This window comes from Vipera ursinii, assembly GCF_947247035.1.
Source record: "Vipera ursinii genome assembly, chromosome: 1".
Lineage (NCBI taxonomy): Eukaryota > Metazoa > Chordata > Lepidosauria > Squamata > Viperidae > Vipera > Vipera ursinii.
In genome coordinates this window covers 155,320,195-155,345,559 of record NC_139512.1, presented here as the reverse complement: position 1 = coordinate 155,345,559, position 25,365 = coordinate 155,320,195, and the positions used below count along the sequence as shown (strand labels likewise).

At 42.0% G+C, this 25,365-nt stretch overlaps 1 protein-coding gene across 3 annotated transcripts; it reads right to left on the bottom strand.

The window, feature by feature from the left end:
* Positions 1-243: 243 nt before the first annotated feature.
* On the bottom strand, positions 244-24,309 carry DHRS9 (dehydrogenase/reductase 9). Of its 3 annotated transcripts, none has more exons than XM_083350846.1 (6): positions 24,291-24,309; positions 7,665-7,896; positions 5,727-6,072; positions 3,635-3,893; positions 2,421-2,584; positions 244-721 (listed from the first exon to the last, which is right to left on the bottom strand). In XM_083350846.1, exons 2-6 carry the CDS (start codon positions 7,671-7,673, stop codon positions 495-497), a joined length of 1,005 nt encoding a protein of 334 aa, XP_083206972.1. In that variant the 5' UTR covers positions 7,674-7,896; positions 24,291-24,309; the 3' UTR covers positions 244-494. The 3 variants fall into 3 exon arrangements, with proteins under 3 accessions (XP_083206972.1, XP_083206971.1, XP_083206970.1); XM_083350845.1 differs by lacking the exon at positions 24,291-24,309 and adding an exon at positions 16,237-16,355; XM_083350844.1 differs by lacking the exons at positions 7,665-7,896; positions 24,291-24,309 and having other exon boundaries at positions 5,727-6,215.
* Positions 24,310-25,365: the final 1,056 nt, after the last annotated feature.

The following is a 25,365-nucleotide window of genomic DNA, read 5'->3' as shown; positions in this document are numbered from 1 at the left end:
TCACACACACACACACACACACACACACACACACACACACAGAGGGTGAGCAAAGATTTTGTTTTGCTTCTGTTGAGCTCTTGCAAAATCACTTTTTGCAAAGCACATAGTACTTTTAACTGCCTTTGTGTTTTGTTTCTTTCTAATGAGCTCTTAAAATACACAATTATTTCACTGTCCTGCCATAATAGAGTTTTCCAGGTTCTGACTGATCGATTGCCTAAGGCGTATTTTTGTCAGCAACTGCTAGTTCAGCCTTAACAACCATCAGACAATACAGATCATGTTATTGTCTTAATGCCAGCAAGAAATGGGATCACCCGCACTACTGGATGCTTATTTGCCTGAACGTTGGAGTATTTATCTTCATTATTTAAGCAAGCACAACTTTCGAAGCATGTATGTGAACTGGTCATTTGAACTGGGTAACAAACAATGGCCACAGTACAGTCAGTTCTTCCCCTGGAAACTCCAAGCAAACAAAGGAGGAGATCTTATTCTGAGTTTGGATTAAATAGCCTAACTTTGTTCTTCATGAGCACATAGTCCTGGATAAAGATGGGCATCTTTGAGAGAGGAATCCAAAAGAATTTAGCATCTGTGCCTGCGCTGTAATAAGTCTTCGGATGTTTGCTCATTACGGCATGTTCCATGCACCTCACAACCAGTGACAGGTCTGAATTCTGGCACAGCTTGACCAATTTTTCTTTCTTTATTGCATCTAGGGAAAGAACAAAAGGGAGAAGAGAATATTTTCAGTAATGGGATTCAAGGCTCTTGATTAAGTAGTTTGGTGTCATTATGATTATGATTCTAAAATATGAAGCAGTAAAGATAAATTGTATTGCATTGTTACATTAAGTACATACAGATACATACAGTACTAATAGAGCTAACAAGATCTGACAGATTAATGCATGGTTTTGTTCTCGTAAACTACAAAGAATATTCATAATTTGATTGGACAAGAGGGAGAAAGAGTATTTTACACTTCATACACACATACACACACACACACACCTTGCAGCTGAACAAAATTATTGATGCCAAATTTAGATGGGGTCCTTACTAATGATTTATAGAATTTTCTGGCAACTTCCAACTATAGCTGTGCTGATACTACAGTAATAAGAATAGGAGTATAGCAAGGTGATGATTATAGGGCAGGGGTAGGCAACCTTGGCTCTTTTATGACTCGTGGACTTCAACTCCCAGAATTCCTGAGCCAGCCATTCTGGGAGTTGAAGTCCACGAGTCATAAAAGAGCCAAGGTTGCCTAGCCCTGTTATAGGGGATAGTAGAAGATGTTGTGAATTATTATAAAAAGTGGCAGCTAAGGAAAGGCAGTGAGCACCTAGATAATTTTAGAGCCTGGAATTCATACAGTTGAAGTCCACAGTTCTGAAGTCACTAAAAAAGCTGAGAAAGCAAATAAAGAATAGGCACCTGTGGCAATAACTATCTACATGACCAGCTGGCTACTCAGAGTGTAAACCATTTTTAAAAATAAAAATAGTTTGTCATGAATAGCCTCAACCTAGATGCTAGTGATGATCCTTCTACTTGTTCTGTTCCAGCCTCCGACCGTCCCAGTTTACTTCAAGGACAACCCCTTTTTTCTTTTTAAATCAATAGGCTGGAAAAAACCAACTCAAATTTATTTACAGTTCCAAATAATAAAGTCCTTCAAACAAAAAAGCAGCAGAATATTTTCCTTAACAAAAATAAATGATTCAAACCTCAAACACGAGTCAAAGATTAGCAAGAACAGACCAGGATTTTCTTTGGATTTCTACGAACAGTTGCCTTCAGCAACCAGCACCGCCCACACCTTCCCCTTTTATTAACTGACTTTTCAATGCCTTCTCCTCCTTTCGCTGAGTTGCTTCTTAGACTTCCTTTGGTCTGCTCTGCTCAACCGCCTTCTGCTTCTAGCATCTCTAAACAGATTCAGCTGTGATTCCTCTGATTCTGAACCCTCCTTCTCACACAGCTGAGCCTCATAACAAAAACAACTGGATGGGCCAGGGTCTTCCTGCGACTGAAAGTCTTGCAATGCATCAGAGCCTCCCTCCGACACTGAAGGCTCTCCAAACCCCTCCTCCTCCTCCTCCTCCTCAGATCCCTTGGACTCAGCTGCTGGGAGCACAGGCTGACACGGAATCACAAGACTACTGCTCCTTCCGTGAAGGTGGACTGTGGGGCTCTGGAACTTGGGAAGTGTCATGATAGTGTTATGAGAGTTAACAAGGGTGGAGAGATGGGGAGGCCATAGAGAACAGGATTTCCTCATGGATGAAATGGGAAAGAGGGCATTTAAATGCTCACCGCATCAAAGGCCCCTGCTGAACCAAGATGGGGCAAATTCCCCTGACAACTCCAAAGTTTCTTTAGGCCCTTGGAATCATTTTATAGCTTACCTTCCTTGAGGTAATGTTCACCATATTGCCGTTGGATGGGGGGAGGAAGGCTATTCCAAATGGCCACTTTTTCTTTTATGACCCGGACTCTGTCAGAGAGCTCTGTTTTGAACAAGCCAGGTTGAATACAGGACACTTTCACTCCAAAGGGGTTCATGTCCTGTCTGAAAAACAAGAAAAGAGGTCAACAGCAACTCAGTAACTTATTACACTAGAAGGACTTTTCAGAGAGAGAGGAAGCATTGCTGATATTTGGTAGCTCCCGGTCCAACTAACAAATGTGATTAAATAGCTACTAAAAGTCATGACCTTTCACGGTTTGATGATGGGAGATTGGATGATGGCAGCAGCAGTTTGTGAAAACCTATGCTTTTGACTAATATTTGCTTGTCAAAAAATGTGCTACAAGACTCTAGATTTGCACAATCTAGATCAGCATAGTCTAATACAGAGGTCCCCGACCTTTTGGGCACCATGGACCGGTTTCATGGAGAGAGGTTTTTCCATGCACCGGAAAGAGTATAGGTTTGCATGCTGCTAGCATCCTGCAGATGGGGAGTCACTGGTTTGCACGGACCGGTACCAATCCACAGGCGACCCCTGGTGACCCAGGTGACCCCTGGACTAATACATAGTGTCCTCCTTTAACGGCTACTGCTGAATCTGTGTCTGCACATTGTACTGGAGTCCCAGAGGTGCTTTTTCACAAGGCAACTGGACTTTCTTGTTTTTCTTTGAAGACGTTTCACTTCTCAGCCAAGAAGCTTCTTCAGCTCTGCTGAAGTGAAACGTCTTCAAAGAAAAACAAGAAAGTCTAGTTGCCTCCTGAGAAAGCACCTTTGGGATTACTATGACCGGGATGACCGACAATCTCCATAGACATTGTACTGGACTGCACTAAGGCAGGCTGGATATTTCTTAATATTTAAAACTTTCTCTTCTTCCTTGGGACAGCCATTTTCTTTCCATTTTCTTTTCCAATAGATTTCGGAAAAACAGTCCTCTCCCCAAGCCAGACTTTTCCTGTCCTCATTCTTCCTTTTGTCATTACTTTACCAGTAAGTGAAGATTTTAATGTATGTTAAAGCCTTGACCCACTTATGCTGAACCATTTATAGATGAGTCATTCATAAAGCCGAATGACTCTATAGGACGCTGACATTACAGCAACTCAGACTGGATTGAATCTTAGGCACGATGAACTTCTGTCTCACCTTAAATTGTTGGTAAATGCTTCTGCTCCATATTTGGATGGACAATAACCACCTGAACATATTGACAGAATGCCACCGACGCTGGTTACGTTTACTATTCTTCCTTTGGCTTTCTTCACCAATGGGAGCATGTTTAATGTAACGTTTATGAGGCCAAGCAGGTTGATTTCAATGGGCGCTCTAAAGTGCTCAATCCTCAGCCAATCGGTGGGTGCTGATGGTCCCATGACACCAGCATTATTGATAAGGCCCCAGAGACCTGCAAAGAAACAAAGGAACAAAGCCCACAAAAATTATTATATCTGAATATATTAAATAATGTTCCAGGCATTATGAAAAGCATTAAGAAGGTGGGTGTGCACACAAATACATATATATACACACACACACACACACACAATGTTGCAACAATCATAATCCAGGAATATAGTTTTCACAACACATAATCTGTTTAATCCTGAAAAGGATTAAAAGGATATAAATGAACTAGAAGACTGAAAATCAAGTTCTACTATGAAGAGTACTGCAGAAAGCTGCCATAATAAGTGATGCTTTGGGTCCGTACAGCCAGGTATCGCTTGCATTAACTGGCAGTGGCTTGCCACAACTTTTTATAGCCCTTCCTGGAGATGTCAGGATTGATTCCAGAGGCAAAGCAAAATCTCTGTCACTACTGTTTATCCTGAACGAGAGATTAGGGGAAGATGCCCAAGACTGAAAGGCTGTTAGGCCAAGGAGAGAAAAAATTTTCAGACAGCCAGAACTAAGACATGGAAGATGGAGAGAAGCTAGCTAAATGTTAGGAGGAGCTGCCCAAGGATGCAAGTTGCTTGGCAGTAAAAATATTGATTCTTTCTTGCCAGCACAATTCCCAAACTGCTTCCTGGACACAATTTAAGGCAGTGTTTCTTTACCTCAGCAACTTTAAGATGGGTGGACTTCAATCCCAGAATTCCCCAGCCAGGCTGGCTGGCTGGGGAATTCAGGAATTTGAGGTCCATCCATCTTAAAATTGCTGAGGTTGAGAAACGCCGATTTGAGAAATTGGTGTTAACCTTTAAACATCCCCTAACAGCTTAAAATCTAAACATAAGAGAGATCACCTATGTGATTTTTAACTTTCCCAGATATTATGATATATATATATAGGACAGGTTGTTTTTTTCAAGATGCAACATTTACTGGTCATATACTCCTATTAGCCTTCAGCAGATAAGAACAGTTAAGATATTTTACTGGGTTTTTAATTTTTTCATTCTTTTAAATTTTATTTTACATCTTTATTGTTCCAAATATTCCATAAGTGGAAAAGCAGGATAGACTAAATAAAATACTCACAAGTAAGTTCCGTTATGTTCACACCATATTACCACTGAATTATTTAATCAATTTATATGGCTGTCCACACTGCAACAGCAACTCTGGGTGACTAAGAAAGGGTTAAAACTCTAATATAATTAAACAATAATAAATATACATAATTGATATGTTAATCCTTTTCTGTAATCTTTAAAGCATGAAGCTTGAAGAGAGGGAGGAACAATTATTTCTCTTAATATAAGGCGATAGATACAAAATACAGTGGATTTGTTGGCAATATGTAAGTCATTATTCTTATGCCCATTTTACAGAATCACCACTTCAATTAAATGGGATTTTGCTTAATAGAGTTTCAGTTGGACTGCCAGGGCTGAAGCTTAGCAAAATACAGAAACATATCCCAGAGGCATCTTGTTCATAGAAGAGGACAGTTTTAAAATTCCCTATGGTTTAGGGCAGGATAGTTGCTGTTGCCACATATTGTCATAAAACTGGCCAACAACAGCCCTACTCCAGCCTTTTGGAATGCCTTGGGGGGGGGGGGAAGTCCAACAAAAGCAGCAGAATAAATTCCATCATCTTATTTTTTCCTGTGCTCCCGTTCCTATCATTCCCAACCAGCATGGACTTTGACATAATTGGGGTGAAGCAAAATTTCTCTCGTGTTTATAACCCCATTGGTATGCATCCCATAAAAGTGCTGAGGCTCACTTCTCCACTCTGTATTTAGTAGGCAGAGAGAAACATCCCGGAAAAGGATTGAATTGCTTACCACGTTGTCCTACTTCCTTTTTAACTTGTTCTGCTACTTGCTTGATATTATCTGAGTTTGTCACATCCAGCTGCACTGTCTGAAGGTTAGCCGACGACTCCTCCTTCAGCTCCTTTGCTCCTTTCTCAGTTAGGCAACCAGCAATCACTTGAAATCCTCGCCTATCAAAGGTCATAGCTGCCAGCTTCCCAAATCCAGAGTCACAACCAGTGATAAATAAGTATTTCCCTTCGGGATCCACTTCATCTAAATTCTCTCCATCTCTCCATTTCCGCCATAAAAAGATGACGATTAACCACAGTACCAAATGGTACCACATACTAAAATTGTACTCATCACTTTCCTCCTGAAATAGATATGAAAATAGAATTGCCCCAGGCATTAACTTCATGTCTTTCCCTTGACCCTGCACTTCCACAAAGGAATAAATATGAAGAGAGGACCATGTCTGAGAGGCAGTAACTTCTTGTGTAAAACCCACAATTAGCTAATGCCTTTATTATGATTATTTAAAATGAGACCACAGGTCACACAAGGATTTCTTTACCAGGCAAATAAAAAACAGCAAGTGGGGGGGAAAAAGTCAGTCAATCTGAAAAAGTACGCTGGATGCTATAGTGATGAGTTACGTTACACAGATCAGCATAATAATCTGAACGTTATTCATGATAAGGGGAGGAATGTGATTTTGAACCAGATTGTGCTGATCCATTCTGCTCATCTGCCCTATATTAATATTTCTACTTTGTGGTTCAATTCAGGCATACAGATTTTTGTCCAATCATCTTCCAAACAGTGCTGCACATATCACACTATGCCAGGGGTGTCAAACTCAATTTCATTGAGGGCCACATCAGCATTGAGGTTGCCCTCAGGGGGCCGGGTGGGGATGGCCAGGGTGGACGTGGCCTACTGGGTGGGCGTGGCTAGAGTGCTTATGGCCTACTGGGTGGGCATGGCCAGCTCTACATCATTTGCATCAAGGGTGCCTATGGGGGCCTGGGCAGGAATGGGACAGATCTGAGGGTCTCTGGCAGAAGGAGGGTCTCTGGGCCAGGGCCAAGGCAGTGGGGGCCGTTCGCTCACTGTTTCCAGGGTGGCTTCGCGGGCCTCATGAAACCACTTTGTGGGCCGGATCTGGCCCCCGGGCCTTGTGTTTGACATGTCTGCACTATGCCGTAACATGGACCGTTGGCTTGTGGCATGAACACAGACAATGACATTTATGACATTTAGAGTGGCATAAAATCTCAACTAAGTCTGGCTTATTCAGTACATCATATTTAAGCAAAGCAGACCTTAGCATAATATGCAAACATACGTTGGATCTATTCTGTACTTCTAATCCATGTCCTGGGACTAATCCACCTCTAGTATATTTGAAGGCAGAAAGTCATTGTCAGTCATTATCTAATTCACACACAGCACTCTGTGAGAAAGATATCCCAAACAGGAAGTCAAGCTAGAATTTCTTATGCAGTGTTTCCTGGGGATTTCGCAAAGGAACTTTGGTTCAATGATTCACCTATCAATATCCAAGGCCGGAGTTCTACATAGTTCCTAGGCAACTGTTAATCTGGACTTTGTTCTTCTTATTTGACCCTGATTTCATAACAATCGTAAATATAGACTTACTAGAAAACTAAATAATGACGTATTTCAATAATCCACCCTGCCCAGGAATTTTTACTCTATAGGTAAAAAGGTAGATAAACACCTATGAGACATCTTTCATCACTAGTGCTTAAAGCCAACCCAACATCACCTGAGAAGACAGCCTAAGACTTTCCTTTTTCCCTTTGTAAACAGACTAAACCATGGCCATTGTCTACCCTTTCATGGCACCTCAAAATCATCCCCCTCAGAGAATTCTCAGGGCCAGATGGGAGAGAAGAACAAAAAAGATGAAAAGAGAAATATTCATCTTTTAACACTTACCTCAGCCATGTTGAGCTGTGATTTAGGTAGCGGGGTGTCTATTTAGTATGCTTTGTCTAAACCAAGAGGATGCCTGGGCTTCCCTTGTCAGGTTACTTCCTATTCTTTGAAGAACCCATCTTAAAAGCGGGACATTGCAGTCACAGTGTTGCAGAACAAAACTGGTGGATGTGTTTGTCTTCAATTCTTCAGTAATAATTCTCTTCACACGGATGTTGTTGAACCGGTTAACCTAAGGGTGCATTAGTAACAGAACACATTATTATTTGTTTAGCAAATTCACACAAAAGCTGAAGGTCACACACTGAAGACAAATTTTATTTAAAAAACTTTGTATGTCATTTTTTTTCATTCTAAAAACCAGGAAATTGGCATTAAGTTATATTACCTCTACCTTAAATAAACAAATTAGTATTCTAGCTATTTTTTCCCCACATGAATGCATCACAAATTATATAGAAAAGGTTTACGTACCACATTTCTACACAGCCTTGTAATATTGGGAACATTTTTTTTAAATTAAATTTCTGCAATAAAACGATTTAAAAATAAAACCGAGAAACATTTTGAACACAAAACAATAGTTAAAGTGCATCCTTGATTGGTTTCCTTTGAGCATACTTGGTTACAGATTCACCATAGCAAATATGTCCTTTCCCCATGTTAACTTAGGAGGGTGAAAGTTACTGAAGGTATCTAGAATAAAGGGTTTAAGGCTGATGAAGGCCAGCACTAAAAAAACCTCCCTTTTTACAGCCCTGTAATCCCTTAATTAGGGGTAGAGTTGGGGTGACTAGATACCCTTCCTGACACCACACGGAGTTTGCAGTAGATATTTTTTTCTTTGCCCTTAGGAGAGAAATATCTGCTGCTACCTAGGATTGAACTCTCAACCTACCGAGTGGGAGGTGAGCATTTTTGCCACTAGGTCCCCATGGCGCTTTGACAAAGGCTAGCACTCTAGAACTTAAATAATTAAGGCAAGTTTCTTGGCTTCATTACATCATCACATTTGAAGGGGCAGTTTTGTAAGTACAGTACAACAGACTTTGCCTTTCTTTTCCCCTAGAGAGGAAGAGAAGAAATATACAGTAGGAGTGGGAGAAATTACAATAAAACGCACCATAGCACTCCTACACCCTGGTGCCATAACATTTCTAAAATAAAAGAAATAAACAACAACACCCCTTCATGGATTACTGCCTTGTCATGGCGAAGGGGCTTGCGTAATTCAATAAAGCTATGAGCTATGCCGTGCAGGGCCACCCAAGACGGAAAGGTCATTGCAGAGAGTTCTGACAAAATGTGATCCACTGGAGAAGGAAATGGCAAACCACTCCAGTATCTTTGCCATGAAAACCCTATGGACAGTACCAAAAGGCAAAATGATATGACGCTGGAAGATGAGCCCCTCAGGTTGGAAGGCGTCCAATATGCTACTGGGGAAAAGCAGAGGGCTAGTACTAGTAGTGCCAGAAAGAATGAAGCAACTGGGCCAAAGCCGAAAGGACGCTCAGCTGTGGATGTATCTGGTGGTGAAAGGAAAGTCCAATGCTGTAAAGATTTTTTCTCCATAGGAACCTGGAATGTAAGATCCATGAATCAAGGAAAGCTAGACGTGGTCAAACAAGAGATGACAAGACTGAACATCGACATCTTAGGAATCAGCGAACTAAAATGGACAGGAATGGGTGAATTTAATTCAGATGACCATCAGGTATACTACTGCGGGCAAGAATCCCTCAGAAGAAATAGAGTAGCCTTCATAGTCAATAAAAGAGTAGGAAAAGGAATACTGGGATACAATCCTCAAAATGACAGAATGATCTCAGTTCGAATCCAAAGCAAACCATTCAATATCACAGTAGACCAAGTCTATACCCCAACCACTAGTGCTGAAGAGGATGAAATTGACCGGTTCTATGAAGCCCTACAGCACCTTATAGAACAAACACCAAAAATGATGTCCTTATCATCATGGGGGATTGGAATGCTAAAGTAGGAAGCCAAAAGATAACCGGAATAACAGGCAAGTTTGGCCTTGGAGTACAAAATGAAGCAGGGCACAGGCTGACAGACTTTTGTCAAGAGAATACGATGGTCATCGCAAACATTCTTTTTCAACAACCCAAGAGACAGCTCTACACATGGACATCACCAGACAGTCAACACAGAAATCAGATTGACTGTGTGCTCTGCAGCCAAAGATGGAGAAGTTCTATATAGTCAGTGAAAACAAGACCAGGAGCTGACTGTGGCTCAGACCATGAGCTTTTGTTGCAAAATCTAGGCTTAAACTGAAGAAAGTAGGGAAAAGCACTAGGCCACTCAGATATGAATTAAATCATATCCCTGTTGAATATACAGTAGAGGTGACAAATAGATTTAAGGAATTAGATCTGATAGACAGAGTGCCTGAAGAACAATGGATGGAGCTTCACAACATTGTACAAGAGGTAACAACTAAAGCCATCTGAAAGAAAAAAAAATGCAAGAAAGCAAAATGGCTGTCTGGGGAAGCTTTGCAAATAGCTGAGGAAAGGAGGGAAGCGAAAGGCAAGGGAGAAAAAGAAAGATACACCCAATTGAATACAGAATTCCAGAGAATAGCTAGAAGAGATAAGAAGGCCTTCTTAAATGAACAGTGCAAAGAAATAGAAGAAAACAATAGAATAGGGAGGACTAGAGATCTCTTCAAGAAAATTGGAGAGATGAAGGGAACGGTTCATGCAAAAATGATAAAGGACCAAAATGGCAGGGACCTAACACAGGCAGAAGAGATTAAGAAGAGGTGGCAAAATTACACAGAAGAACTATAGAAGAACGAGCTTAACGTCACTGATAACCATGATGAGGTGGTCACTGACCTCGAGCTAGACATCCTAGAATGTGAAGTGAAGTGGGCCTTAGGAAAGCTGAGCAACAACAAAGCTAGTGAAGGTGACAGTATTCCAGCTGAGTTATTAAAAATCTTAAAAGACAATGCAGTAAAAGTGTTACACTCAACTTGCCAGCAAATTTGGAAAACTCAACAGTGGCCACAGGATTGGAAAAGATCAGTTTACATTCCAATTCCAAAGAAAGGCAGTGCCAAAGAATGTTCAAACTATCACACCATTGCTCTCATTTCACATGCTAGTAAAGTTATGCTTAAAATCCTACAAGCTAGATTCCAGCAGTATGTGGATTGAGAACCACCAGAAGTACACGCAGGATTTCGAAGAGGCACAGGAGCTAGAGATCAAATTGCCAACATACGCTGGATCATGGAGAAAGCTAGGGAGTTCCAGAAAAACATCTACTTCTGCTTCATTGACTACGCTAAAGCCTTTGATTGTGTGGATCATAACAAACTGGCAAGTTCTTAAAGAGATGGGCATACCAGACCATCTTATTTGTCTCTTGAGAAACCTATATGCCGGACAAGAAGCAACAGTGAGAACTGGACATGGAACCACTGAGTGGTTCAAAATTGGGAAAGGAGTCCATCAAGGCTGTATACTGTCACCCTGCCTATTTAAATTATATGCAGAGCACATCATGAGAAAGGCAGGGCTAGATGAATCAAAAGTTGGAATTAAGATTGCCGGGAGAAATATCAATAACCTAAGATATGCAGATGATACCACTCTAATGGCAGAAAGTGAAGAAGAACTAAAGAGCTCCTTGTTGCGGGTGAAGGAGGAGAGTGTAAAAGTTGGCTTAAAACCTAACATTAAGAAAACCAAGATCATGGCATCCAGCCCTCTCAATTCCTGGCAAATAGATGGGGGAAAAATGGAGGTAGTGACAGATTCTATTTTCCTGGGCTCCAAGATCACCACAGATGGGGACTGCAGCCATGAAATTAAAAGACACTTGCTCCTGGGGAGGAAAGCCATGGCAAATCTAGACAGCACACTAAAAAGCAGAGACATCACCCTGTCAACAAAAGTGCGTATAGTCAAGGCTATGGTCTTCCCAGTTGCAATGTATGGCTGTGAAAGTTGGACCATAAGAAAGGCTGAGCGCCAAAGAATTGAGGCCTTTGAACTATGGTGCTGGAGAAGACTCCTGCGAGTCCCTTGGACTGCAAGGCGATCAAACCGGTCAGTCCTAGAGGAGATCAATCCTGACTGCTCTTTAGAAGGCCAGATCCTGAAGTTGAAACTCAAATACTTTGGCCACCTAATGAGAAGGAAGGACTCACTGGAGAAGAGCCTAATGCTGGGAAAGATTGAGGGCAAGAGAAGAAGGGGACGACAGAGAATGAGGTGGCTGGACGGAGTCACTGAAGCAGTAGGCGTGAGCCTAAATGGACTCCAGAAGTTGGTAGAGGATAGGAAGGCCAGGAGGAATGTTGTCCATAGGGTCAAAATGGGTCAGACACGACTTCGCAATTAACAACAACAACAACAAAAAACAACAGCAACTTTTTTCTGAAAACAACTACAGGAGCTTGTTCTACTGAGTTCTTGTTCCCATGTGTGTGCCTCAGGGAGTTTCATTTACCTATCAACAGGAAGTTCACTAAACTCCTTCTACTCCCAAAATTCATCAAAAAGAATAATTTTGTATTTAACAATGCTCAGGTTTTGCATTCCTCTATTAATTTATGAAAGTACACCCATGTGTCTTAAAGAAATGCCTTCAGTTTGACAGCATTGTGGGCAGCAAAGGGATTTGCAAATACATTTTAAAATACTTTTAAGAACAATTGAACAGAACTGTTTCTTTCTTTCTTCAGGTGTTTCATTTTGTAGAAATGGTATACTACCACTGGCTTGCTACACTGATGGCCTTGCTCTCTCTAAGCATGCTCACAAGTCCTAGATGTTGTGACACTAACATCAGGTGAAAATCAAACGCCCTCGCTTTGTGTTTTAAGGGACAACTTTACATGCTTATTCCGATTTTTGGAAAGGGCTGAACAGCTGAGATCTGTAATTCCTTCAGATTATTACGGGTTCTCCGTATTCTCTGTACAGTATCACTGCATTAATGTAGCCAGGTTCACAAGTTACAAGTCTTTATACAAGAGTATCAATACGTCTAGGGAAGGTGGAAATAAATTCAGGAAACCCAATTACATTCAGACTTAATAAAGGAGAATATTTGCAGCTCAGGATTGACACGAGGGGTCCTTGGTGCTCTCTGAGCTTGCTTGTTTTCTTGCAGACGTTTCATTGCCCAAAGTAGGTAACATCATCAACGTTGAGCTTACCTAGTTTGGGTAATAAAAACATCTGCAAGAAAACAAGCAAGCTCAGAGAGCATCAAGGACTCCACATTCAGACCTTGTTGGTTTAGTTTCCAGAGAGAAATCAGGAGCTAGCAGGACATGAATTCTCATGGGGGGGGAAAATGGAAATCAGTTTACCTTCATGGCTATTTCATCTGTTGCTACTTGCAACTGCAGGGATTCCTATTAATTGACTTTTTGGTCCTCCAGGGCAATGGGAAACCAAGAGTGAGCTGTAGCTGCACAAGCATGCTTTCCCATCTTAGGAGAACAATCCCAAATGTACAACCTTTGGCAAAGTGCACCTATATAAAGAAATACATTTACGTTCTTTAGACAGTGGGGCAGTTCTCCTAATTTTGCCAATCTGGCTAAGGGGACTCACAGAAAAACACTGAAAAGAAACAGAGGACTTAAGTTACACTGTGAGCGAATTTTGGCCTGCTATGTAAAGGGGCCAAAATTCCCAAAGCTAATGTTGGCCGAAATGATTAAATTCAGTGGCGTAGCGTGGGGGGTGCAGGGGGGGCCGGCCACATCGGGTGCAACATCTGGGGGGGCGCATTAGATGCATTTTACTTTAATTACATCAGTATTTTCATAACAAACAATACATGTGCTTAGGGGGTAAGGGTTTCTTTAACTAATCTAGTGGAAGAGACTCGAGTGCTAAAATCCACGGGTTAGGGGGCGCAAATTACTTGCCTTGCCCCGGGTGCTGACAACCCACGCTACGCCACTGATTAAATTGTCCAGGCTGATTGTATTAACTACATCCAGGCTCTAGTCATTAAGTTTTTATCCTACCATCAAGAGCTTCCTGCCATACTCAAGTTTGTCTCAGTCCAGATTTAAGGAAGGCAGGCAGGCTAAGGGTCCAAGGAAGAGCTGAGTTTTTCTGAACATGGGGATAAAATGACAGCAAGTCCTTCTACTCTTCTAGTTTAAAAGAAGTACTAATTAATATCCTCCGGTGATTAGATTAACCCCCATGATTCTTGATTTGCTGTGCTGTAGAGGTTCTCCTGCATTTCAGGAGCCTGAGACTCTAAGCAGAGTTTAGTGATGACACAAATCATGGCTTAGTGATGTCACAGACCACATACATTCTTACAAAGCACCACAGAGATCAGAAAGCTCAAGGAAATCAACCAATTTTATTCCTAGAAACACATATACAGGCAATCCCATACATAGCAACGTTCTTCCTCCAAACTCCAAAATCTATTTTCTTCTAACATACTTAATCCAGAGTCACTCCCAAATAATGTAGCACATTCTCTCGGGAATTGTGCCTGGTTACTAATATCTCCTTTAGGAAAGGGTTTCAGACTTGGCTTTCTGACTTAGCCTTCTTAATTGTTTTAGTGATGCTGTGTGTGTGTGTGTGTTTGTGTGTGTGTGTTATTTAATTATCTCAAAGTTGTTTTTCCAAAAGGCAATTGAACTGTTTTTGCCTTGAGGAAGATGTTTTGCTTCTCATCCAAGAAGCTTCATCGGTTCTGGCAGGATGGTGGGGGCGATGGAAGGATTAGTTCTGACAGGATTGGAGAGGGGGGCTTGCAAGGATCGTATTTCTGGTAACCAGATGACTTAAATGAAATGTGATACTTCCAGTCCCATCCCCCAATCTTGTCAGAAGTAATTCTTCCATCACCCCCACCATCCTGCCAGAACCAATGAAGCTTCTTGGATGAGAAGTGAAACATCTACCTTAAGGAAAAAAACAGTCCAGTTGCCTTTTGGAAAAAGCACTTTGGAGAAAATTATGACCTGGGTGACTGAGAATCTTCACATATATTGTTTATGTTTTCAGTCAGGTTCTTTAAACATTTCTGTATCTTATAGTGCTTTTAGATGCTATGAATATTTTTGCTGGGTGGAAACATGGGATGCAAATTACTATTACCCAGTGCTTTTTTTGTAAAAGAAAAAGGTGCCAGAACTCACGCATGTCATACAACCTGCCTTGCCTACCCTACAAGGTTCCATCCAAAAAAGGTGCCGGAACTCCATTCTGAGCATTCTATGAGGAAAAAAGCCCTGCTATTACCATTCAATTCCATTTTTTCCCCTTGTCTCTATTTTTCTCACTACGATCTATGTATTTTTTGATGTCCCCCAAATATTAACTTATCCACTTATCCAGACAAAATATAAAAACATATTGTTGTTTAGGTGGGGAGGAATGCCATACATTTTATCCACCATTGTGGGCAGCTACTTTTGAAAGGATCTGAACTGTGAGAGTACAAAAAATAGAGAACAAGGCTGCTTAAATTACACACAAAACAAAGCCAATAGCATGGGGTTAAAATTGAGATTATAGTGGCATTTTACATAACGAATGATTACAATTATGTTATATATAACAAAGGAAATAAGATCTTAAGTCAGGTGCTCGTATCTCAAGACACAAGCAGCTTCCCCTCCCCTACCACCCAATTCCCTCATAAGCCTGAAGGTACATTTATTCAGCTGTATTAAAACACAATATCAAGAAGGATAAAACATTTTAAAAACATAACAAGACGATCTTGTTCCATTCTCAACATCTCACTTGCTCGCTGTTTTTTTTCCTTCTTTTTTCGCATCGTGACATAAAAGGGGGCACAATGGCTCAGTGGTTAAAGACCCTGAGCTTGTCAGCTGGGAAACTGACAGTCTGGGTTCGAGACCCGAGCACCACATGATGGAGTGAGCTCCTGTTCCTTGCCCCAATTCCTGCCCACCTAGCAGTTCAAAAGGATGCAAACACAGGTAGATGAATAGGCCCCACTTCAGTGGGAAGGTAACAATGTTCTGCGTGCCTCAGCGTATAGCCATGCTGGCCACATGACTGTGGAAAATGTCTTTGGACAATTCTGGCTCCCTCAGCTAAGAAACGGAGATGAGCACTGCTCCCTAGTGTCAGTCATGACTGGATAGGGGAAACCTTTACCTTAGCTTGACTGACACCAGGGGAGTGCGTCTCCATTTGACTTAGCAAACTACACAATTCTGCTATGCCAGGTGTTAAGCCGTGGGCTCTGATGAGCAGGAATGAAAACACAAGGCTGAGTACAGAGAAACTCATTCTTTATTCTCGCTGGAACTGTACTTGAGCTTGAGCCGCACCCGGCCACAATATATAGCCTAGCCCTACGGAAGCAGCCAATAGGATTGAACCCGCGGTTGCCGCCTGGGGCTGACCAATTGCAGGACCGGAGACGGCCTGTCTAGGTAGCTGGGGAGCCGTTAGCTGTCCAGCAACACACGTGGTGATGATACCACAAGCCCAATACATAACACCAGGTTCACAGTCAGCACTACAATCTGGAGCGTCACCAGCTAAAGCCGAACAGCCAATACCTGAAGCAGGAGACCTAAGATGGATAAGTGCTTTATCCCTTCCTTTTCTTTGCTTGTCTTGCTGCTGGTGCTTCTGCTGCTATACTCCACACCTCCTTCTCTTCTAGCACAATCAAAAAGGTGTGGAGGAGGCAGAGTTCATGGTGGAAAGGTGTCTTCTGTTTTAAAATATAAGGGAAGCACAGTGTGTGAAGTCTAAAGTAGCGTCTTTAAGAGAGCACCATCTAAACACTGATGTGGTTGCTCACACCATCTGCACAAACCTTGAGTCTTTCAAGCTCTTGAACAGAGCAGAGATTGGCAGGTCGATCTGAATTCCAAGGAATATATTTTATTTATTTATTTGTTTCTATTTATATACCGCCCTTTTCCCGAGGGACTCAGGGCGGTTTACAAGGCAAATTAAAACATTTTGGCAGGGGAAGGCAAGGGATCAGCTCCAATGCTTTACAATCGGGTTGTAGTTATTATTTCACCTTCTTTAACAGCTGACTTAAAACCAGACCTAAGAATTTAGAAGACTGCTGTCCAGAGCTGGTCTCATCAATTGTTATACTGAGGCACCCTCCTTAGATAACAAGCATGAGACGCTTTCTCCTGAGAATGGCCTAATTTCGGTCCAATTCTGAAATTTGCTAACATCATATAGCAACATCTAAACACAGATGCATTGATCAGATCTTTATCTATGTAAAGAGTGGGGGGGAGGGAGAGAAAGAGACTGACCATGGTCACCCAACAGGCTTTGTGCTTGAGATTGAAATTAGAATTCCTTCTCTTTCAGTTTACTTGCCTGATGCCTCTTAACCACTACACCAAACTAGTATTTTAAAGGAGGAGATACAGTCTTAATGGAAAGACTGATACAACAAAAACAGCTAAGCAACACTCTCCAATCATTTCAGGATACTTCTATTTTGAAGCGACTTGTCTTCCTTTTATTTGGCATGTTAAATAACGGCAATAGGGCTCTTATTCCCATTGATTTTCTATTTTTGAAGAAATACTAAAAAAAATACAACAGTATTTCTAGTGATTACAGAATGGGGACACCACTCTACCACATCCATCACTCGTTCCTTAATTTTTGTATTCTGTGAAATGCATTATAAGTTATATTTTAATAAATGTAAACTTTTCAAAAGGAGCATTTTTTAGTTAGTTTGCGATAAAGGAATTAAAGGTCCCAAAGAAATCATATATGGCCATTTAACCCACAAGTTGGCCAATAATTAGCTTGCACAGGCACTGGTTATCCTATAGCAATAAGTAAATTTTTATATCAGAAATAAAATTGGTCTTACCTTGTTAAAAAAAATACTGTGGGTATGTGCCGTAAATGGAAAAGCTCTTGAAGTCACAACTTGTTTAGAAGAGTGTCCTCACTCCTCCAGGTTGGAAACATTAAAACATGAATTATGGTATCACGAGAATTATTATATAACTCATGGATTATTATGAGTCACAAAATAAATATTAGCAGCATGTGTCAGAAGCAATAATCTACGTGACTAAAGCGTTTCAGGAAAGTTCTTGGGGTTTTTTCCAGCAACCTTCAATAGTAATTGCACCTTTATTCCACATCAGAATGCCTTTTGCTCATGACACTATTGTTTAAACTAAGGAGTTTCCTTGTGAAGATGAAATCCCAATAAAATAATAAATCTGAAAGTATTTCAGTGTATTTAGTAAACAAGGAAGGTGTCGTAATTGTGACCTTTTCTCAGAATTTCACTTTCCTTTCAGAGAAGCCATTTCTACATTCTTTCTAAATTCTTTTGCCATATGTTGCAGGAATTTACAAATATTTTTCTTTAGTGTGTGTGCTGTATCTCAGGTTCAGCTAAACGCCTTCAAATTCCCTTTCCCACTGTACAAACAAGGCTGTCATAAACAATTGGCAATGGGGATTTTTGGAAAAAAATAATTAAAAAAAGATGTTAGCTTCTAAGGGCCAAAGCAGCGGCATTTTAAAGAGGGAAGGAGGCGGCAACACTTTTAGCTGTTTGCTTTAGTTGTTTAAGAGGTAGGTTAGATGTATTAAACCTAGCACAGGTATTATACAAATATAGTATATTATTTGGGATGGGGGTGGGGGTTTAATGAGAAAGTACCTTGGCGAGGAAACTTAGTGCATGATTTGAAAAGCTTTAAGGAGATATAAAACAGGGCCTAGGAATATTTTAAAAAATAAAACCAGTTGAATATTGGCTAATCCTGCTGTGAGACAAGCTTTGACCTAAACCAGGGGTAGGCAACCTTGGCTCTTTTATGACTCGTGGACTTCAACTCCCAGAACTCCTGAGCCAGCATAGCTCAGCATGGAAACCTTTCCCTTTTCCCTCAGCATGGCTGGCTCAGGAATTCTGGGAGTTGAAGTCCACAAGTCATAAAAGAGCCAAGGTTGCCTACCCCGACCTACACTGACAATAAAAGCTTTACGGTTAACCCCCTTCATAAGCTGGTCGGGTTTTCAAGGCCTCCCCCACAGGTAAAAGCTAAGACCTTTTTTATTTGTCCAGAAAGAGATAATTCTGCAATATATGAAACAAATGGATAAAGCAATTAGATGCTTCCTCCTCACGTAAGTAGTACCAGCAATTATGAAAAGATCTCCCACATAACGAGGAAGAGCCAATCAACTACTTTACAGCTCATAGGTGACCCATATGAAACTCAGTGACAGTAAAGGAAGGATTTTCCATCCCTATACTAAGGGCTTTAGATCCGCATGCACTGCTCGCTCACATGTTGGGAAGGAAAATTTGCCTACACTGATTTACTGGCTTCAGAAGCACTGTGTCTTTTGCCTTCTCAGAGCAACACAGTTCATAAATTAGCTATGGGCTAACCAGAACTTGGGGAACAGATTAAGTAACAAGAAATGGGTACCTGACACTACACAACTTAGACAGGAGTTCTTCGTAACAGGGCGGAGAACCTGGAATCAAGACTGCAACCTAATTCAGTGGGCTAGCATTTTAAGACCGAATGAGGTAACCAACTCACGTGGGGACACAGCCAAAGTCGGAACCTTCTGGAAGTTGCTGTCCAAGAGCAGCTGTTGGCTAACAGACACATGACTGATTGCTAAAAATCTGCCTCAAGTGCCCTAAACCCTTGCATGTTGCTGCCAATGAAGTTCTGGTGCCAATATCTCTCATTCTAAATATAGCACGAAGTTGTGTGGTTTACTTGGGTCCAAATGCACTGCAATAATCAGAATCAGAATCTCTCTCTCTCTCTCCTCTCCCTCCCTTGAATCTGGAAACAGCGTGTCCACATTTTCCCCCTCTTTTGCTCGGAGGAACTGTTGTGCAAATCAAAATTAGAAGTTAGCTGCTTAATTTCAGCTTGTTACATTTCTGCTTCTCACTCAGCAGCAATAGTGCAAATAGGGAAGCGGGATTAATACTTAGACCATTGGGTGGGTGACTTTGGCACATAGTATTTGTTTCTTCTTGCACGTGAGCTAAACATGTAATCTATTTCTACTGGAATACCATTTCTTTGTTAAAAGAAATGCCTTTAATCAGTGCTTTTTTTTTGTAAAAGAAAAAGGTGCCAGAACTCACACATGTCATACAACCTGCCTTGCCTACCCTACAAGGTTCCATCCAAAAAAGGTGCCGGAACTCCGTTCTGAGCGTTCTATGACAAAAAAAGCCCTGCCTTTAATGGACATAACATCTTAGATACACACACACACACACACACACACACACACACACAAAAAGAAAAGACATAACATCTTAGATATACACACACATACACACACACACACACACACACAAAGAAAACCATGTCCAGGTAGCAAATGTTTGAGGTTGTTTTTTTTTAAAATCCTGGTTTCCAACATGATAAGATATATGCGTCTGCAGCTGAAGAAGGCAAGGGAAAGATAGATGATGAAATGAGCTTTGCAACATTATGATACCAGTGATGGGATCTACCTACCTGCATGTAACATCTAGATTCAAACAGAGAAATCTGGGGTGTACTTGATCATATCCCAACACAGATATTTACCATTTTGCACCATCACAATTTGTACTGTACACCAAAGTTGTGTAACTGCACTAATGTGGTTTTTGTTTTCCCATATCTGTTATGCAGAACCATTTTGGGGTATTGATTAAGATACCAGGCTAGCATACTGGAAGACCAGGAGTTATACTGTTGCTCTGGGCACAAAGGGGCGGTGCTGGGGCTCAGTGGTTAAGACGCTGGACTTGGCAGCTGGAAAGCTAGCTGCCCAGATTAGAGACCTGAGCACCATGGGATGGGATGAGCTCCCGTCCTCGCCTTAGCTCCTGCCAACCTAGCAGTTTGACAGCATGCAAATACAAGTAGATAAATAGGTACCACTTTAGTGGGGAGGTAACATTGCTCCACAATGTCACGCTGGCCTCATGACCACGGAAATGTCTTTGGCCAGCGCTGGCTCGATGGCCTTGAAACAGAGATGAGCACAGCTCCCTATAGTTGACAACGACTGGCACAGTAAAATCCACAGGGACTCCTTTACCTTTTTTACTTTTGAGGCACAAAGCCAGCTGGGTGACCTTAGGCCAGTCACTTTCTCAATCAGCCCTAGAAAGCAGGCAAGGGCAAACTGCTTCTGAAAACCACAGGGACTTGTCCAGGCAGTCACTAAGAGTCAACATTGACTTGAAGGCATCAAAGGGAACAAAAATCTGCTAAGCATTGTCACTAGTATCCATAGGAGATGACATGAGTGCAGGGAATTGCACAGCATTAGGTGCCAGAAAATCCTAGGTGACTATAGGCACACACACGTATCCAGACAGACAGCTTGTTTAATGTGCTTTCCACAGCTCATGAAGTGGCACAAGATCATGGCAGCATAATTTGCTCTGCTCCACTGCCTCAATAACAAGGCTGGACAGTGGTGCCGTCTTAGCAATTTACTGCTGGAGAACTTAAGGGGGAGCGGTTGATGATTTCCCTGCCTGCATGAAAACCCTGAATCATTCTCCCTCACGTGGACTGTGGGTGAGGCCACTACCGCAAATAGGGAGAACAGTGGTTTCAGGCCTCTGTTGGAGTTGGGCACTATATACCGTACATTCAAATAAATAAGAATGTTTAAATGTAAATCTTGCTCCAGCAATCTCACTGCAATTAACCCGCCAAGATTGGTGGAGAAAGCAGCAAACCTGGGCTTTTCTAAGAATTCTGAGCAACAGCCAATTTTCCTTCCCAGATAGAAACACCAACCCCAAGATTAGCAATAGCAATAGCCCTTAGACTTATATACCGCTTCACAATGCTTTACAGCCCTCTCTAAGCAGTTTACAGAGTCAGCGTATTGACCCCAACGATCTGGTTCCTCATTTTACCGACCGCAGAAGGATGGGAGGCTGAGTCAACCTTGAGCCCCGTCAAGATTGAACTCCAGGTTGTTGGCACAGTTAGCTGGCAACACTGCATTCTAACCACTGTAACCAAGGCTCTAAGCAGAGACAGTGGCAGACAATGCAAGCACTTTAGAGGAGTCCTGGTCTAGTGGCCCTTAAGATCCCCTACTGTACTTTCCTGCTGCTGCAGCTCCTCTTTCAGGGAATAATCAGTCCAGCGATGGCATCCATGGAGGAAAGTTGGCAGTGACCAGAGAAAAGAGCTTTCTACAGTAGCTGAAAGCAACTCGTAGAAACTGAGCCGGTCCCAGCTCCTGATGAATCATTAGTACACCAGAGTGGCATATGGGTACTCTTTGCTTAAATGATGGCCATTTGTTCAGCAGCAGAGCTCCATGAATGGTACTTTTAGCTGATCCTCAAAGTTACAGCATTTACAGCGCTCCTCCAGTCCATGATCAAAATTTGGCCACTTGGCCGCCTGCCCTCATTTACAACCACTGGGTGTGCTTTGGTTTCCACCATAATCTAATCACCCCACCTTTGCCCTTTTGGCTTCCCTGTGTTCCTCCGCCTCTCGCCGCCTAGCATTTTGTCCTGCATCACAATGAGCCGTGGTTGCGGAGTGGTTAGAATGCAGTATTGCAGGCTAATTATGCCGACTGCCAGCAGTTCGATTCTCACCGGCTCAAGGTTAACTCAGCCTTCCATCCTTCCGAGGTTGGTAAAATGAGGAGCCAGATTGTTGGGGGCCATGGGCTGACCCTGTAAACCCCTTAGAGAGGGCTGCAAAAGCACTGTGAAGTGGTGTATAAATCTAAGTGCTTATTGCTATTGCCATCTCTGCTACCTGCGCTCCACCTCTCCTGCCACCCTACATTTCACCTTGCACTTTGCTGCCTCTGCCACTCTGCCCTACACCTTGCACTACTCCACCATGCACTCCACTGCCCTTGCTGTCCCCAGCTGCCTCTTGTTCTCTTCCTCCTTCTCCTGCTGCTGATGAGAGGTGCCCAGCCTGCCCTTTGCAATTGGGTGTGCAAGGCCTTCCCAAGGACGGCCAGGATGGTGGATGCAAGACATGGAGGTGCAAAGTGCAGTGCAGGACAGCCAAATGAGCAAAGAGGGGGGAGGGGAGATAGGTGGGTGTGGGCAGCTGAAATGCAGGTGAGCATAGCAATCACATGAAACTGCTTCATTTAGAAATTCCAATTCCAATTAGAGTCATGAAGCAAGGACTACCAGTATATAGGGCATATAGCAAGGCTGGTGGAGGGAGAAGGTGCAGGATACAACCTTCACATCAAGCTGGAAAAACCCAATTAGTTGGCCTTGGCTATGAGCTAGGAATGAAGGGAAGGCTTGATGTGACCTTAAAGCAGGGGTCTTCAAACTTGGCCCTTTTATGACCTGTGGACTTCAACTCCCAGAATTCCTCAGCCAGGCACGCTGGCTGAGGAATTCTGGGAGTTGAAGTCCACAAGTCATAAAAGGGCCAGGTTTGAAGACCCCTACCTTAAAGAATTACAAGCCAGACATCTTCCAGCTGAAGTGGAAGGAGGGATCAGATTAACATAAATCCTAATTTAACTAACCTACCCATATAATATACTGTACTGAATTTATTTAGAATTCATTTTGGTTTGTTTCCTTGGTGGCTTAACATGCTGTGTGCACCCATAATTTGGTCAGTTTCTAAAGTACTGTGTCATCTCAGAAAAAGGATTAATTCAATAACGAAGTTAAAGAGCTTGTTAATTTAGGGCTTTAGTATATCACGAAGACCAGAAAAGTGCAGAGTGAAGTATAGATATGGGTATTGTGAGAAGACAAGTACAGAAAAGATGCACACAGTACCCAAATGATTAAAAGAATATTATTGTTCAGGCATCGGTACTAGTGTGTAATAAATGAAGATGGCAAAAAGTGGGAGAGAAGGTGGAAGCACGAACAAACGAAGTTAATTTTAGAAATTATTTTGTGGTCCTCTACAATACAACAACATTCTAATAGAAGAGATTATAGGTACCTAAGGTTTGAAGTATGGAGTCCTTGGTGCTCTCCGAGCTCGGCTATCGCTTGTAGATATTTCCTAGCAGACTAGGTAACGTCTTCAGAACAGGTTACCTAGTGCACTAAAAAAAACACCCTCTGCAAGTAAATAACCAAGGTCAGAGAGTACAGAGGACGCCATAAATTAGGTCGGGGGGGGGGGTGGGTCTTCAAACTTGGCCCTTTGATGACTTGTGGACTTCAACTCCCAGAATTCCTCAGCCAGGCACGCTGTCTTGGGAATTCTGGGAGTTGAAGTCCACAAGTCATAAAAGGGCCAAGTTTGAAGACGCCTGATCAGGCTTGTAAGACGCACGATGATAATTTGGCCCCGAGAAAGTTGTGCTTTCCAAACTAGCCACTTTCCAGCCACCATTTCTTCAATGTCCGATTCCGATACTTGCAAACACCCTCCGGATGAACATCCCTTTGGGGTAGAGCCGCGGAACGGGCGGGATGGCAACAATCTCTTCACGCACGCGGAGAGGCAGACTGGGTCGCGTTGTTCCTCGGTTGTTTCTCAAACCAGGTTACTTGGGTTACGGAAAGGACCTGTCCTCGCGGCTTGCTAAGGCTCTCTGACCCTAATTAAGATACGGAGAAGGGAGGGAATGGGCTTACCTGCTCCGTTCTCTCCTCTCCACTCATCTCAAGACCTCAGGCTCTTACTAATCTAGAGGAAGACTCGGATATTTACGGGGAATGGAGGAAAAAGCTTCCTTGACAGCGAGGGGGTCACGTGGAGAAGCGGGAGGGCGTGGGGCGCCTCGCCCAAACCTCAAAGAAAGGGGAAAAAAAGGAAGTCATCTTTGCAAATCTTGGTACAGCCACCGTCTTACAACTGCCTTTCTTATTAGCTGTACGTTTCGCTGCTGCCCTAGCTGTCCTTCACAATTTCCTTTGCAGCCTTTCTCGTGAAAATAAATTGGACAGTGTCTTCTTCTGTCAGGAAAAGGATTAATCGGTGAGGGTTCTTAATTGGTAAAAAAAAAAAAGCTTGAACAGTGTAGTTGGGCATAAATGAACCGGCAATCTGTCATCTCCACTGCATAGAACAAACCAAGAAGTCAGTGTTCCAGAAAGGATAAGACTATTATTATTATTTTTCAATAATTGTATTGAATTATATAGTAATAATTCAACAATTCAAGTTTTACTGATATTCAAGAATACCCAGTGCTTTTTTTGTAAAAGAAAAAGGTGCCAGAACTCACACATGTCATACAACCCGCCTTGCTTACCCTACAAGGTTCCATCCAAAAAAGGTGCCGGAACTCCGTTCTGAGCGTTCTATGAGAAAAAAAGACCTGAGATTACTAATAAAAACTAAGACAGGAACCTAATATAAAGAATCATTTTAAAATGAGTAAAAAATTATTTTAAATCTGCAGAAAAAAGTCCTCTCGCAAAAAAAAAAGAAAGAAGAAACTTTTCCATCCCCAGCAAGTAAATTCAACATTAACAATTCATCATTGTCTCTTAAAATACGTACAACCAAATGCATCTTCATTCCATAGCTCATCCCATTTTATACAGACCCATTTCTACATTCTCAGCTCTCCTTACTAACCAGCAAAAGTCCAGTAAAAGTTAACAGACACAATTAACATTAGCCCCCATTTCCATTTTTTAAAAGAATCCCCTTAATTCCTCTCTTAATAATCAAAATCTAATCTCAAGTAACAATTAAAAATTA

Bases quoted from the DNA above. Each gene is read 5' to 3' on its own strand.
- DHRS9 (XM_083350844.1), bottom strand. From the start codon at position 6,117: ATGAAGTTAATGCCTGGGGCAATTCTATTTTCATATCTATTTCAGGAG. The intron at 2,585-3,634 runs GTGAGACAGAAG...CTTGTTTTTCAG, and splicing joins GCATTTACCAACAATTTAAG to ACAGGACATGAACCCCTTTG. The intron at 722-2,420 runs GTAAGCTATAAA...TTCTTTCCCTAG, and splicing joins TGAACATTACCTCAAGGAAG to ATGCAATAAAGAAAGAAAAA.